This window comes from Diorhabda carinulata, chromosome 6 (genome assembly GCF_026250575.1).
Source record: "Diorhabda carinulata isolate Delta chromosome 6, icDioCari1.1, whole genome shotgun sequence".
NCBI classification, from domain to species: domain Eukaryota; kingdom Metazoa; phylum Arthropoda; class Insecta; order Coleoptera; family Chrysomelidae; genus Diorhabda; species Diorhabda carinulata.
This window is the reverse complement of record NC_079465.1, coordinates 23,720,371-23,736,649: the sequence shown is the minus strand read 5'-3', so window position 1 is coordinate 23,736,649 and position 16,279 is coordinate 23,720,371. Positions and strand designations below refer to the sequence as shown.

General features: G+C 32.9%; 3 protein-coding genes across 3 annotated transcripts; 2 read left to right on the top strand and 1 right to left on the bottom strand.

Annotated features, from left to right (window-relative positions):
* The first annotated feature begins 7,217 nt into the window (after positions 1–7,217).
* LOC130896009 (uncharacterized) lies at positions 7,218–9,503 on the top strand. Its single transcript, XM_057803735.1, has 2 exons — positions 7,218–7,634; positions 8,020–9,503. The coding sequence occupies exon 2, from the start codon at positions 8,020–8,022 to the stop codon at positions 9,376–9,378; it is 1,359 nt and encodes a 452-aa protein (XP_057659718.1). The 5' UTR covers positions 7,218–7,634; the 3' UTR covers positions 9,379–9,503.
* Positions 9,504–10,378: 875 nt separating this feature from the next.
* On the bottom strand, positions 10,379–13,404 carry LOC130896008 (cilia- and flagella-associated protein 45-like). Its single transcript, XM_057803734.1, has 10 exons — positions 13,210–13,404; positions 12,916–13,153; positions 12,118–12,859; positions 11,767–12,066; positions 11,594–11,715; positions 11,278–11,527; positions 11,039–11,212; positions 10,830–10,982; positions 10,537–10,769; positions 10,379–10,475 (listed from the first exon to the last, which is right to left on the bottom strand). Exons 3-10 carry the CDS (start codon positions 12,193–12,195, stop codon positions 10,412–10,414), a joined length of 1,374 nt encoding a protein of 457 aa, XP_057659717.1. The 5' UTR covers positions 12,196–12,859; positions 12,916–13,153; positions 13,210–13,404; the 3' UTR covers positions 10,379–10,411.
* Positions 13,405–13,468: 64 nt separating this feature from the next.
* On the top strand, positions 13,469–15,987 carry LOC130896007 (zinc finger protein 184-like). The gene is made up of 8 exons (XM_057803733.1): positions 13,469–13,668; positions 13,720–13,855; positions 13,914–14,253; positions 14,316–14,674; positions 14,734–15,233; positions 15,291–15,367; positions 15,563–15,751; positions 15,822–15,987. The coding sequence occupies exons 1-8, from the start codon at positions 13,570–13,572 to the stop codon at positions 15,916–15,918; spliced, it is 1,797 nt and encodes a 598-aa protein (XP_057659716.1). The 5' UTR covers positions 13,469–13,569; the 3' UTR covers positions 15,919–15,987.
* Positions 15,988–16,279: the final 292 nt, after the last annotated feature.

Here is a 16,279-nt window from a genome sequence, read left to right as displayed (position 1 = left end):
GGCTTGATTATACTTAAGCAGATCTTTATACAATTCATCATTTAGTGATGATCTAATCGTGCAACCAAGAAATTTCTTCCTTTGATTTCACTATCACTTCGATAAAGTTGAGTCCAATTTTTCCATAATTCTTTGATTCTTGGCCCAGTTCGGTATATGAGTAATTTTGAGAGATATCAAAGAATGTTATTAAAATTTAATAATATAAAAATATATTTAATGATCATATTAAATAATCCCGAACTATATATCACTATGATTAACAGCTTGTATATTATAGTGAAATCAGTCTCCTATACACGGTGGACGACGAAACATCCGCCCTGTAATTTTCTTTCTACTTTTAAATACCCTACACCCTGTATTTTATAACTAGGGGTGGGCAAAATACTCGATTAATCGAAAAATAATCGATTAATTTAAAAATAATCGGTAATCGATTAATTGATTAATCGAAAATAATCAAATAATCGAAAAATATTGATTAATCGGAAAATATAAAAATATCGATTAATCGAAAAAATTGAATATTCGGAAATAATCGGTTAATCGGAAATACTCGATTAATCCAATATAATCAATTTAACGATTAAAAAATTTATTTTCTGAATTATTATTTCAACATAAATCAATATCAAAATATCTAACCTAACCAAATACCTTCTGTAGGTTCATTATTGGTTTGTTTTTATTGGAAATCAAACCATAATGTCTTCTGTATTTTCCTAGTGGTATACTCGCTCTTTATCTTGTTTTTTGTAGGAATCAAGCCACAATCGTTCTTTTGAACTTTCGAATAATCGAAAATTGATTATTTTCGATTGATTGATTATTTTCGATAAATCGATTATTTTCGATTAATCGAAAATAATCGTTAATCGATTATATTTTTTGATAATCGCCCAGCCCTATTTATAACACAAATTAAATCTTCGTTAAACTAATAGATGTTATAAAGCACTTGATAATACAGTATGATACATTTGAATGAAGAAATAAAATAAGTTTCGACTTTCCGGTCACCCTGTATACAAAATAGAAAATAATTACAATTTAATCGACTACGGGGATATTGTATTTTATTAAGAAAGTCAGTAAGGTAAATTTATTTTCCTTTAACGTACAATATATGCTACAGAGTGTTATTTTATTTATTAACGGTTTTCATATAAACCCATATTTCAAAAAACAAATTTTAAAAATTTATTTTTCGCTCGTTCGTGATATTTTCCAAACATGAGCTTCAGAGACATCTAATATTTTTCTAAACAAACTTTTTCGATACCGAACTGTTCAATAAGAGATGGCGCTTTTGTATATTTGACCTCCTTCCATCGTCTGAGGTGTATATTTTTCGGTTTTAGATATTTCTATTTGTTTTTCTAATTTGAAAAAAATGTTTCCACATTGCGGCACTACAATGATCTAGATGAAAATAACAGACGCCATCTTTATTCAGTATTTTGTTAGGGACATAAAAGCTAAGGGACGCGACTTAGGAAATAGCAGAAATTAATATTGAAATAAGATCAGTAAATGCTTCCGTACAGAGATGGCGCCGCCATCGCTAAACATGTGTATGGAGTGTCATCTATAAATCTCGTATAAAATAATAAAAAAAACGTGTAATCAGATGACTCTCTTGTCCGTTTTGGAAGTTATAAAAATAAAACTATTTAAATGGAATATCTGATAATACTCAAAAAATATTAAAAATTTGAAATACAATGCCTATTGAAACAAACGATATTCGCAAACAAAGACAATACAAGAAAGACATTCAATTTCAAGTTGAAAGCTAAAGATTTAATCAAAAAAATCAAATAATTATTGTTTTTCAGAATTAAAAATGATTGTGGGGGTCAAATAAATACAATGAATATATATACAAACTACTTTTTCTATTTATAAACAATATTTTACACAATATTTAACTCCGGTTTAAAATTAAAACAATTCTATAAAATTTAGGGTTAGTGCTATATATACAGAGTGTCATAAAAATCGACACAGAGCAGAGTCTTATAGGGAAGCCCAAAATACGACCCTCGGGGTCATTTCACTTCTATACCAATTTGCATCCCTCGGGAGTTTTAGATAAAATATTCACATTTAATTGTTAAGTCACCCATAATCAACCCCCCTAGAGTGGTTCGTTCGCCGTTACTTGATCCCCTTAACAGTCTCATTCAGTGTACCAAATTTGTTATTTATATGTTAGAGGGTTGCAAAGAAAACATTTTTTTTTCGAAATTTTGGGCTCCACTCTAATGTCATACAACTCCTCGGGGAAACAACTTGATACAGAGGTGAATAATCCCCAATCGTCTTTTTTGACAACCCTTATACGCCTCTGTTATGAGTCGGTTCTTATGTGGGACATCCTATATAATATAAAACAGGCCGCTTTTCCGCATTTGATCCCTTCATGTGTCTCTTTTTCCCAAACTTTCTTATACCTTTCTTCACCTCTTTTATCCCCATTTCTTCTTTGTTCTTTCTTTTTTCTCTTTAACCCTTTGAAATTGTAGTTTTGAGCAAAAATAAAAAAACGTAATCCAGCAAAATTAACAAATGCCTGCTTACAGGCAAACAAAGAGCAGGTATACTTATAGATGCCAATAATTTCATATCAGGATCACAAAAAACCGGGGATACACAAAAATATTTGAATTTATTAGCGAACGAACAAAGAGCAGGCGTAACAAGAGAACAAGAGAGAAGAAAGCGGAAGAGGATACTACGTTGAAGTACATGTACGACTTCTTTCCGCTAGATAGCGTCAATGTCGATTACCCGAAATAACCATGACGAAATTGGAATAAAAATGGCGTCTGCTACTATACGGTTTATTATTAGTGCTTTTTACAATTTTTCTTCCAATTTTGTGCATAAATAAGTTCGTAAATCGACATTGTTAACCAAATCTAATAATTTTCATTTGATTAATTTACTAATTTCATCATACTTCGATATTTAAATTCGAAAAAATGAATTTCTTTTAGAACTTATAGGTGAATCAATATCTACGAATGAAAATAAAAATGATAAAAATCTTTGGACGACAAAATAATCACTTTTGACCTGTTATTAGAAAAATCAATTAGAAAAATTGATGGCATTTAGATATTCAGTAAAAATAATTTTGTTAGATAATAATGTATAACGGAAACACCAAAAATATGAGCCCCCTTCAAACAATTTTATTGAAAGATCACTCGTTATTTGAGAAGGAGGATCTAATATTAAAAATCATATAGGGAATTATAGATGAATCAAATAAATCAAATATTTTCTCCAAATCGGATGTACTCGTCCTTGAAACCGTCGTGCCAACAAAATAATGATCACGCATTATTTATTTAAAATACCTTTAGCATTCATCAAAAATTTTTTTTATCAATCGTTATCGATAAAGATTACTTCGTGTTTACTTACAAAATCCTTGGGTAACTGAATTATATAGAAACCCGAACACCCAGTAAAAAATTTTAATTCGTTATAAAATGTTATATATAATAATTATAATATAGTTATAATAATGTTATATATATGTTCAGTTTTCACCCTTAGGATTATGAAGAGTCATTTCGTAAATAAAAAATTAACTCATCGTAAAACGGGGTAACGTTGAACATTTTCTTTATATTTTGTTGAATAACTCTTTTACCAGTAGCAATATAGAACTAGAGATGGGCAATTATCAAAAAATATAATCCATTATCGATTATATAAAATAATCGATTCAATCAAAAGTAATGGATTTATCGAAAATAATCGATAAATCGGAAATAATCAATTTTCGATTATTCGAAAATCGGAAATAAAGCTTCAAAACAACGATTGTGGCTTGATTGCTACAAAAAACAAGATAAAGAGCGAGTATACCACCAGGAACATACAGAAGACATTATGGTTTGATTCCCAATAAAAACAAACCAAATAATGAACCTACAGAAGATATTTGGTCAGGTTAGATATTTTGATATTGAATTATGTTGAAATAATTATTCAGAAAATAAATTTTTTAATCGTTAAATTGATTATTATATTATTTGATTTGATTGTACGAAAAATAGTGTGTATACCATAGCCGCGAAACTTTTTAACTACCTCAAGATTATCTTATCGATATTTTTATATTTTCCGATTAATCGATCACCCGATTAATCGATTATTATTCGATTAATCGATTATTCTGCCCACCCCTATATAGAACCAAGACTTTACGTGCTTCAGATTATAAATTGAGCGTAGCTGTAGAGAGATAGCTCTAGAAAAGTTGCTGTATGGTATAAATAGGCTTCTACGTGCCCACGGGTTAATTATTCGTTCAATATAATAAAAATTAGTAGGGGGTCAGTTTATTTTACCATTTTATTTCAATGCCAAGGTGGTTATATTGGTTGATGAAATATATTTTTTAAAATTTTCTTTATTAAACCTTAAAGTCCTTAATACAGTCTTAATCTAGACTAAGCAAATTGGTAATTCGCAAGTAAAATAACAAAAGATAAGGGAAACGTATGAACGACAGTCTTTATAAATACTTTTAGCCCACAGTATACCCGCGGCGGTCTTCAGCTGGAGCGGGCAGAAGTCTCTCAAAATCCGAGGGATTTACGAAACAAAATCAATATTATAATTCGTTATAATGCACAACGCAGTGAAAAATTTACCTCTGGCTAATAGAAGGCAGATTTATTAGCATTTCTTAAGAATTTGACGACGTAGTCTCCATCAGGCAGTTTTTCTTGTATAACGCCGACGAAAAATTTTCTTTGTTGCGAATCTCACAAGCACATAATCGTTAACGACTGTAGCCTACGTCGGCTTGTCGTCCTCTTCTCTTCTTGGAGCACTTCCTCATAAAATGTCTCGAGATCACAATCAGATTCGTCCCGAAGCTCTATTTTTACGTCGGAACTATCACTATCAAATTCCTTAGCAGACTTTTTCTTATTCTTGATGGTTGGCGCAAAACATCCAGAACTTTCTCCTATTTCAAAATCTTCTGGCTCGATGCTTTTACCCGGTGCAATGTTTATTTTCTTTTTTCTTTGAGTCCTTTTTTGTTCCTAATACCCTGTAGAAATTGTATAACTGTGTCGTTTAAACTGTTTTCGAAATTTTGATTTATTTCAGGGTCGTCAGTACCAGGCAATTTCTTTAATATATCATTTCTGTCTAAAGGGTATATACCCGTTATCCGAAAGTCTCTTTTAAGGTTTTGTTCGCCGGTTTCAACGAATTTCAAAATTAACTTCTTTAAGAGTTATGGAAACGCCTCCTTTGGAAGACCAGTTGTTCCTGTCGAGCGGTTGAGCTATATGCGTGCCAGTAAACATATGGAATCGAACATTATTTTCCACCAACAGTCTGATAAATTCCTCAGAGAAATGACTAGCCAAGTTATCCCCGATCAATACTTTCACTCCTTTTTGATGTCTCGTGTGACAGAGAAAAACAGAAGTAAACCAATTTAAAAAGGTTGCAGAATCAAACCATCCATGAGTTGTACGGTTGTATCTTGTTTTATCCTTCCATCCAGGTGGTCCAAAGGTTTTCTGCTTTTTGGACTACATACAGTGGCAACAGAACTCCTGAAGCGCTTCCGCAAAACATCAAAAAAATATTTGATTTTGAGTGAGACAATAAACGTTCTGGATATTTCATCCCTCTTTTAAAAAAGCATTTTGTAGACCCAGAGTCATCCGATAAATTTGTCACATCGAAATTGTATATGCAATCGGGGGAAACTCCGTCTAGACATTCCTCAAGTTTATCAAAATATGCATTGAAAACTTCTTTAGTGGTTAGGTGCTCTATTTGGTTTAATATTTTGGGATTTTCTTAAACTTATTTTTCTTTTTATTTTCAGAAAGCCTTTAATTCAGTCGATACCAGGCAAAGTATTGTTAAACTGCTTAACTGTCCAACCCATTTTGTCCAAATGGCTTTTCTTAATATGTCGTAAATCGTCGTGAGTCAAAGGAAACCCCCACGTCGTTGCTTAAAACGTCTTTGTTCAGTGTGTGGCTTAACGTTCCTTTTGGGATGTTGTATTTCTTCGACGCCTTGGAAAATGACAAATTTTTTATTTTGATTTCGCGGATTGCTTGTTCCATAGTATCAGTGGTGTAATTTTTGTATGATCGACTAAACAACTTTCTAACGTAAAGACGCATTTTAAAACGGGATTTTCGAACTGCACAATCTAATATTTCCTAACCTCCCATATATTTTCGACGCAGACTAATGTTACACGGATCGCGTGTAAGGCCCCTTTCACACCAAACGAATCCGAATCGATCTGGATCACTCCGAATCAAGTTGAATCTGATTCGTCATCTCCACTCTTTCACACCAGCTGAATCAACCTGAATCTATAATCTTTATAATCTTTAACTTTTAAAATTAATAAGTCCACGTCCATCTCGTATGGTTGTTGATTCAAAACTGACCGGACGAGGAATCTGACAGGTTGAATCAAGTGCGACCTCGAATCAAACCTGATTGAACCAGATTCGTCCGATCTGAAGGCGGGAAGCCGAATCTTGCTCAATCAGATTCAACTTCATTCGGAGTGATTCTGATTGATTCGGATTCGTTTGGTGTGAAAGGGCCCTAAACACGCTGTTACCCAACTTTTCCAAAAAAATTACATATTTCAGAATGTAGAATAAGGTTCAAACAGGTACTAATATCGTGCAAAACTAGACGCTAAAGGATATATTTTGTAGAAGGCCGGTTGCAGACCAAAGTTTCAGAGAATTTTTTTCTCTAACTTTTTTTTTAGAATAAATTCAAGTTTTACTCCTTAATTTTGAAAACCTGGAATGAAATTTCATAAGAAAGTCCAAGGAAAACATATTTACGACCCTCAAAAAAATAGATCGGTCCCAAAAAACAATTTCAGGTCAACTAATGTTTATTGCAAAATTTTTCAATGTTACCATGGGGTTCAATGTAACCCCATTTTACGGTATTCCATTTCCGTCCAACCACATTCGTAATCACGAATTTATACATTATTTTAGGATCTCACTGTACGCAATTACTACACAAAACTGCACATTTTTGAAAAGAATGAATGAACAATTGGATCCGTTGAGAACGGAGTCTATATTATTTACTTATTACCAGATTAATAATGTTTACGTTGCGATAGGAAAATTGTTGGATTCGGGGTATTAAGGTCGATCTACGACAATATCAGTCGCAATTGAAGAACACCTCATATATTTTCAATTTAGTCGCTAATCGAGTTGATAAATTTACCAAACATCCGGGTGGATTGTTTTTTTTTTTTTGACCACTCACTATTATTATCCATATATTCTAATTTTCTACATAACTACCCCATCTTTTTTGGAACGATTATTTTCTTATAGCAATGCTTAGAGATTAATAATAAACCCCTTTGATTATTCATCGATTTTTTTGTCCCACATTTTGTGACTGAGCAAACAAAACGCGTTTTTATCTCTTTTAGATTATAGAGATATGTAAGTAGTATTATCTCTTATTGCCCACGTAAAATTACCGCGGTTTTGTATCAGCCTTTCGTGCAAGTGAAGCGATTAACGAATAGCGATCCGGTTTTCTGATTTTTCACGAAATAATTAGCTGTGGTAAGTGCTGAGCATTTTACACGTTCAAAAAAAGTTTAAACATTTTTATCGTTATATTTTGATCAATCATAAAATAAACAATCTCGTAATTTTATTTCTACGAATTTTTTTTATATCTACATACAGTGCGCTCATAAAGTAACTTTCTGATGTTTCGATTTCTATTATTTCAAATTTTCAGCTTTTCATAATTCATTAAATGACAAAATGAACGCACCGTATAAAATTTAATAAGTAAATATTAGTATCCAGATCAAGGAATAGTGATTTTTGCAATTATTTTTAAACAGAAAATAATTTGAAAAAGAAAACAGTTAAAGATCCGAACGTCGAAACATTTTTACCGGGAATCCTTCTTTTAGTATGTTTTTTTTGGTTATTTCAGATGAAGGTGATCGTGTTATTTTTGTGCCTAGTCGCTATACAGATCGCATCATCGAAATCGGAGCTTTGTTTCAACAGCAAAGAAGAATGCCATTCGACGAACTACCAATCCTACGTCGAATGTATCAGGAGGCGACAAAAGAGATCCACGGAGTGCGACAACGACTGCGATTCCGGTAATTGTATAGATATATGTAACGAATGCGATTGCGATTCCTGTAATTACAGCAGCTGCTCCAATTCGTGCGGTAATTGTTGCAGCTCTTGTTGCAGCAATTACGTACCTTGTCACACAAATCACTGTTGTCACAAGACTTGCCATACTCAATGTTCGACGTCTTCTTGTAGAAGTTCGTGTAGGAAAAATTGTTTTAATAGCGTAAGAGAACGTACGCAAGACAGGGAAGCGGAAGGTGGATTTCCAATTTCATATTCTCGCGAAAATACGAGTATAAACAACGTTAATCGACCTAATATAACGACGATAATCCACTTGAACAACGTCATTAACAACACCAACGTCGTCGACATTCCGATCGTTCTTAACAATACGAATAACCAAAATATATCGTTATATAGCGAGGAAAGCGGCGGCGATCAATCGTCTTCGACGGAAAAATGTTGTACCGTTATCAGTCCGCGACAATGCGTTTCTAGTCCGACGCCGAGGTGCTTCCATTACAGATCCAAACAATGCGGTCCATTTTGTACGGCAGATATAGTCCATAAGGAACAACAGCAAATTTGTTCGGTAAATTATCCGGGTGCTCAACCGGTTTGTTCCCAACAGATAATGTACATTCCTCAACCGCAACCTAAATGTACATACCAATCGGTCTGGCCGTACGTCTCGTGCGGTATACAGAAACAAGAAACTTGCCACGGTTGTTATTCGCATTATTTGAACGGAGAGTCGAATAATTATTTAAATTGTCCTTCGCAATGCTACGACGATGGATTCGGTGCGATGGGTTCCCTCTACCGTCAAGGACCCGTATACAGACCGTGGTATTCGCACGTACCTTGCTACGAATGTTTGGGATATCCGAATCCTTACGGTTTAGGTTACCAAAATATCGGAGGATATCCTAGTCCGGTATACGTTCAAAATATACCGATGCAGCAAAACGGTGGTTCTATGATTCCCGTATTGAATTTAAACAACCCCCAGTTCGATCAAACGGGTGGTCTTATGGTCGAACTCGGACCGATTAATCAATCTTCGTACGACAATCAGAATTACGACGGAAGATTGGCCAGGGAAGTTGAAATTGAAGTTAATTATGAACCTTCGTCGATTGCTCAAGCGGAAGTCAAAATTAAAAATGAAAATACCACCGACACACCAAATGAAATTTGAAACGTTAACGTCATTTTTTGAAACATGAACTGAATAATTCGTCTAAAGGTATAATAACATCAATCAATGTTTTTTATTGTTCAATAGTATTTTTATTTTAGATATTAAACGTTTATTTTCTTTCTTTGTTGCAGTATTCTCTTTAAAAAATTTTTTAAACATTCACTCAAAATATTACCACTAATTTATACATTTTTATCTTTTACTAATTATCTCTACTATTCAAGTTACATTCAAAAACAACCGTATAATATGACGCAATTTTAGTAATTTTTTAACCAGACCTCGTAGATAAAAAGTTTATTTTCAATTTTACTTCTTAGACTTATTCATATTTCTTGCTTGATAAATCGTTTCAAAAAGTAAAAATTAAATTTTTACCTGTTCTTTGAGATCGGATAGGGAAAAAACACAAAATATCCGTCTAGACAAACAATACATTAACAAAAAAAGGGTCAATGAACTTTGGGAAGTTGTTTTTTGGATAAATGAAATAATTTTGTATTTTAAACTAGGTTTTAGATTGTAACGAAAATTGTAATAAACAATTTACCTAAATTAGTTATAAGTACATCTTACCTTTAATAACAAGAACATTTGAAAATTATTTCTCACTCTACAATCTAATACAAAATGGATACGAATTATTTCAAAATCAAGTAGGTACCATCGAGTTGGTAACACTGTCAACATTTTCTTCTTTTTTTTTTAATAGAAAAACAAAAACGTAAAGTGTCAAATGTCATTGACGTTATGTTTTGAATGTTTACCAATAACATTTGAAATAACCCGAAGAAAATGATTTATATCGTTATAAATATTTCAAGATATCTAAATTATTTTGAAAAAATCCTAATACACAGTTTCAGTGTTATAAAAGTGCTTTCGATGATAGGAATACTGAATACGTTAAAGTAGGTAAGTACATTACACGACAAATTTTGTTTATTTCCATATTTTAAAGAAAGTAGTTCTCGAACGTGAAATAAATAAAACAAACTTAGTTGAAAAAGTTTTAATAGTAAGAAAACTTTCATTTTATCAATTTAATTTGCCTTTCTATATCCTTGATATAGTTTTCCGGAATGTGGATTTCCCTAAAAACGTGGAAACGTAAAAACTGATCCAATAAAAATGACATTGAATTCCCGATCTTACCTCAATTTATTAATCTTACAATTCAAATAATCCCGCACTTGTTCGTCGTTTTTAGCCGATTCTAGCAGCTGAGCTTTACCACTTTCGTATTTCTCTTGTTGATATTTGTTTCTCGACGCTTCTTTCTCCTCGATTTGCTTCAAAATAAATTCCTTGTGTTTTTCGCTTTCTTCTTTACGCCGTTCAATTTTTTTCAATTCCAAATCTAGCAGCATCTTTTGCATCATCAAAACCTTAAATTTATATCGAAATGATGATAAAAAAAGGATTTATTACAATAAAAAAAAACCGACTTTATTCAAAGATTCTTCTTCTCTGGCTAACGCGACAGCTTGGGCCTTTCTTATATCCTCTATTTGCTTGTTTCTGGATTCCTTCAAATCTTCCACAACTTTCCGCCTTCTCAGCACTTCCTTTCTCTCTTTTTCTCTCCATTCCTTCTCTTTCTGCAATTTTTTTTATTTTCATAAACTTGAAATTCGATCGAAAACGTAAGTATTACCTCTTCTTGCGCTCTAACGGCATTCAATTCGTCCATTGTAGCTTTCATGTTTCGTCTTTTGATTTGATCCACCGCAAGCTTCGCTACGTTTTTTTCTCTAGCCAATTTGACTAAATCCTTTTCCTTTTGCAAGGCTTCTTCGCGATCCTTCTTCATCCTCATAAATTCCGCAATCTAAAAAATGATAATAATCGGCCACCACCACCCCATTTCCTAACAAAATAACCGCAAACTTTTACCATCATGTCGGATAATCGATCTTGTTCTTCTCTTAAAGATTTGTAACGCCTTGAACTTTCGTTAGCTCGTTCGAATTCATCTTTTAACCTCGATTGAATATTCTTTTTCTCCATAACTTTCGATTCCTCTTCGCGTCGCCGAGCCTCGAAAGCCTCGTTCATCATCCTGCTCTCTTCTTCGATTTTTGCGGCTTCCAACATTCGATACATTTCGTTTTCTCTCACCTGCTTCTCAATTTCTTTGACATACCTTTTAATTATCATCAGCATATTGTTATTTAACAATTATCGTTTATTTATTAAAAGAAAAACGTACTTTTTCTTTTCGACTTCGGCAGCAGTTCGTCGATTTTCTTCCAACGTAATATTTTCGCGTACAACTCGTTCCATCATCGCGTCCAATTTTTGATTCTCTTCCCGCATTTGTTTCTCAATCAACTGTAACGTCATAAATACAATTTCGTAATGAAATGTTAATTAATATTTCACCTTTTTTTCGATAGTTTGCGCGTTTCTAATAGCTCGACATTTCGTCGCCAAAATTATCCTGTTGGCCTGTTTAACTTTATCATTTCGTTCCATCATCAATTCCTCCGATCTTCTGATTAAACACAGATTTTTATGCGCCGCTTCCGTTTCTACTTCCTCTAGTTTGCTTCCGGGTATAAGGGGCCGTATTTTTCGGGCTTGCAACAATTGACTCTTTCTGTTCAAACTCTCTTGTCGGATTTGATTTTCTCGCCGTTCGGCTTCTTCCAGCATCCTCATTTTATCTCGGACGGTCATAACCTAAATAATCAAATTGTACTATTTCTATTCTACCCACAAAAACTTTCTTACCTTTGCCCCCTTTTCGAGTCTATCTAACTCAGTCTTTGTTAGAAAAGGCCCACTGATTCGTTTTCCAAGATCCAACATTTTTAGTCTAAAAAATCCGCGATTTCATTGATCAAACTACCAGAGGGTTGTCAGGGAAACCATATTACGATTCAATACAATTATTTAATCAATTCACAAAGTTTTAGTACATTCGCGTTACAAAAACTCATACAATATAATTCATATAATAGAGTTTGAAGCTTCAATCGACAATTCAAATGAGCACCGCAGATTTTTTTAATTCTTCTAAAGCTGCATTCATTTTCCAGCTCCGACAAATATCTTCTGATCTCTTCTTCTCGTTCCAAACCTAACAAATGAGTTGTGCATTTCAATAGAGTTTCTTCTATGATAAAATAAAAAATATCGAGATTCTTTTCAACAAAAATATCAACTGAACATATTTGTGACATCCAAATATATCGCAAAAAATTGCTTTCCAATTCATTAAACTTGTCAACATAAGAAATCTGTTGTATTATCCTTTCCAAAATATCCATTTTCCCTAAATTGAGCATTGTATAACCCAATTTAACGATCTTGTCGCTATCACAGATGTCTTCCTCATTTTTTTGGTTATCACAAGATTCACTTTCTAATAATTTTTTCAAATGTTTTTTGTTCGTTCCGAATGAATATTTTTTCCTCACTTGCATATGATACTTTTTTCCAAGTTTCTCTCGCATATCTTCGTCTATCATTCCTAAAAATACAAGATGAGAATAAATAAACCTTATCTATATAAACAAGAGAGCTTACCTCTTTTCCTAGCGTACGCTTTTTCTTTCTCGATCTTCCTCGTATAGTACTCATCCACATTTTTATAAAACACATTGTCCTTATACTTCTTTAAATTATCGGCTATATTTTTGTTGAAGTTTATCATATCTTCGCTTTCCACTGTATCAAATGATTTTTTGATTTCCTTTAACGAGCATTTCATATAATTTTCATAAGAATGGTGCAGTCGAATTTGACAAATTTTATTAATGAATTTCTAGAGGTAAAAAAAACAAATTAGATAGTTAACACGGGATACGAAGGATAACTTACTAGAGTTTTGATCCTATTGTTAGTAGAACTGTTATTAGATCCGTTTTGATAAGATTCGTAAATTATATCAGTCAATTTTTCAGCAATTACATTAATCGCTTCGCTTCGTTGTTTAGGGAAATCTATATCGGTTTCGCGTTTCAACAAAATTTGGAAAATTTCAGTTTCGGTCATTTTTAATGTTAGGTTGGAATCTCTCATAAGTAAATAACCAATCCGTTATAATATTTTTGATGGAAAAAGAAGAGTGACGTGTCATGACACTGTCATTAATGTCAGCTGTCAAATAAATTTAGAAATTCTATTTACCGATTGTACAATTCGGATTTGATTTCAAAAAATAGGATATTTTTAATTGAAATGTCCCGAGTAATTAAAGATATCGAGGAACCTAGGCTTCAATACATTCTTAATGATGGAAGATTTATTTTAGATCCCTCCGTCGCCGATACAAATGACGTAAGTCGGAAAAATTGCAATATTTATAGTTTACTTTGAATAATTTTTTAGATAATATATACCGATGAAAATGAAGCAATTATTTTGAACGGCGAAATAATCCGAGAAGAAAATACGCCGAAATTTATTCTTAGCGAAGATGGAAGCGATTTGAGCTCCTACATAACGAATAACGATAATAACGCAGGTCAGTTCTAAGGAATTTTGATAAAACGTTAATTAATATGTTTTTTTACACCTTTTAGATGAAGTATTAATAGGTAATGTCGATCGAAGTTCGCAATACATTATTCAATATATAGATGACTATGGTAATATAAAAAATGCCTCTGATATTATCTATATAAATGAAGACGGGGTTCCGTTAACTCTCGAAGATTTATCTGCCCAGTATCGACCTACGGAATTAATGGAAATTAGTGAAAACTCAGAAGAAAATAGTTTGATGAACCTTGAATCTGTAGATAATAATTCTTGTATTATATCATCGAGCGATGAAGAAGATATAAATTCAACTAGGCTTATAAATTTTCAATGCGCCGATCAAGAAGATAACTCCTTCGTCGCTATAGGTCCGGCAGATTGGTAAGTTGATTTTTATGGTGATTTCATGATTTTTTTTTTATTTAGATCTTTTATTGTTGCAGGTATCAACATACGGAAAGTACGGATGTGGAATTGTTACAAGGATATCAAGGAGAAGATCATCCAGAAATAATCACCGTCTCGTCTTTATCTGATAACAACGATACAAATCAACTTGGCACCATCACTGGAAAGGACCTGATAACCGGTCAAACGATGAGTCTGGAAAGTTATGTGAATAAAATAAAAAAACGCATAAAATCAAATGCTCCCGATTCGGTAAACGGGAAATGTCGTAATTTAAACGCATTTTTAAACAAGAAATTCAATTTGGGACTGACGGTTGGTGGAAAAAATCTAATGGGTAAAATAATACGTGTCACCTCCAAGGCAACGTCCAATAAAAATCGAGTAACTGAAGGTCGGGCAAATTATTTTCACACTAATATAAATAGATATTATATGAAATATCACTTTTAGGACTGTCGAACAAATCGTTGGATACCAAATTGAGGTGCGTTCAAACGAAACTCCTATCGAAGAAATCTGATCAGTTCCAAAGAATCTCCAATATCCTATCGGGTCTAATGAAAACCGAGAAAATCCAACGGCAATTATCCAACAAAAATGTACACATCAATTTGGTAGACAAATATTGTTATAACATGAGGAACATAATAGAGAACGTTTCTGTTGTTGGCGGTTACATGGAGGAAAAGGGAAACGGTTGGATTTTCGTACCAGATTCTCTCACAAATGGAAAAAGGCCTAATATCCAATCGTCCCCCAACAAAATCGGAGTCACCATCGAAACAACGCACAAAAGGGAAAAGTCTTATGTAAAGGTGATGATCGACGATAATTTCACCTGCGACCATCACAGATGTCAACATTGTAACTGTCTGTTTGAAAATGTCGATGATCTGAAGACGCACGTTGATGCCGAACATGCAATATGCAGAGTTTGTGATAAGAAGGAGGTAAAATAGATGGAAATTTGTACATAATAACAATAATTTTATTTTTATTTTCAATAGGGATTACAATGTCACCAACGGTTACATTCGGGCGAAGAAGTTAATTGCGACGCGAAATTTTATAAAAACGATAATAAGTAAGTTTCATATTTTACTCTAGTTATCGAAGAAAAATTGTAAATCAAAACATTCATGCTAGTGATTAGGGTTGAAAAAGGCAACGTAACAGGACCGTACTTTAAGAAATAATTTGCCGTTTCATACAGCAAATTTGGTTGAATTTTATTGAATCATTTTGTATAAAACATTTTCTCTTATCGAATTTTTTTTAGGCATTCACGATTTTGCTGCGATATCGAATCGGCGAATCAAAAAAAATCCCATAATTCGCACAACGTCGAAACCGTTAAAAAAACCCAAATAAAATATTACGCGTGTGAAATATGCAAACGTACTTTTTCGAGAATGGCCAACCTCCAAAGACACGTCGCAATACATAAAAACGGCGAGCAACTTTTCAGGTAAACTGCTAAATTTGAGATACGCGCGATGCATTTTATTATCAATTAAAAATCGTTTCATTTGTTCCAGGTGCGCCATTTGTAGATGTTCTTACCAATACATATCCACTTTAACTAGACACATACTGAAGAATCACGTCCAACTGCAAAGACCAAATTTCGATTAGTAGTACAAAAATAAGTTTCAATGCTCAAAATTATATTTGACAAAAAATAGGAAGTAAATATTAAATAAATTGATTGATTTTTCTTTATATTTAGAATTCGTTTTGTTAATAAAATTTCATTTACATAAATTCATTGTTTAATTTCATCAACGTACCAAATTCCTTTATCCGGAACACAAAAACTACTTTGTAAATAAAACATTAGGGGTTGTTTCTGAGGATACAAATAGTAAATTTGAGGCGGGGGAGACATATTATTTCCATTAATTTAGTAATTACATGGTACAACTTACGATAAATCAATAAAACCTAACCTAACCAATTCTAAATAATTACCATCTTGGTTTTTTTTCCTATATCA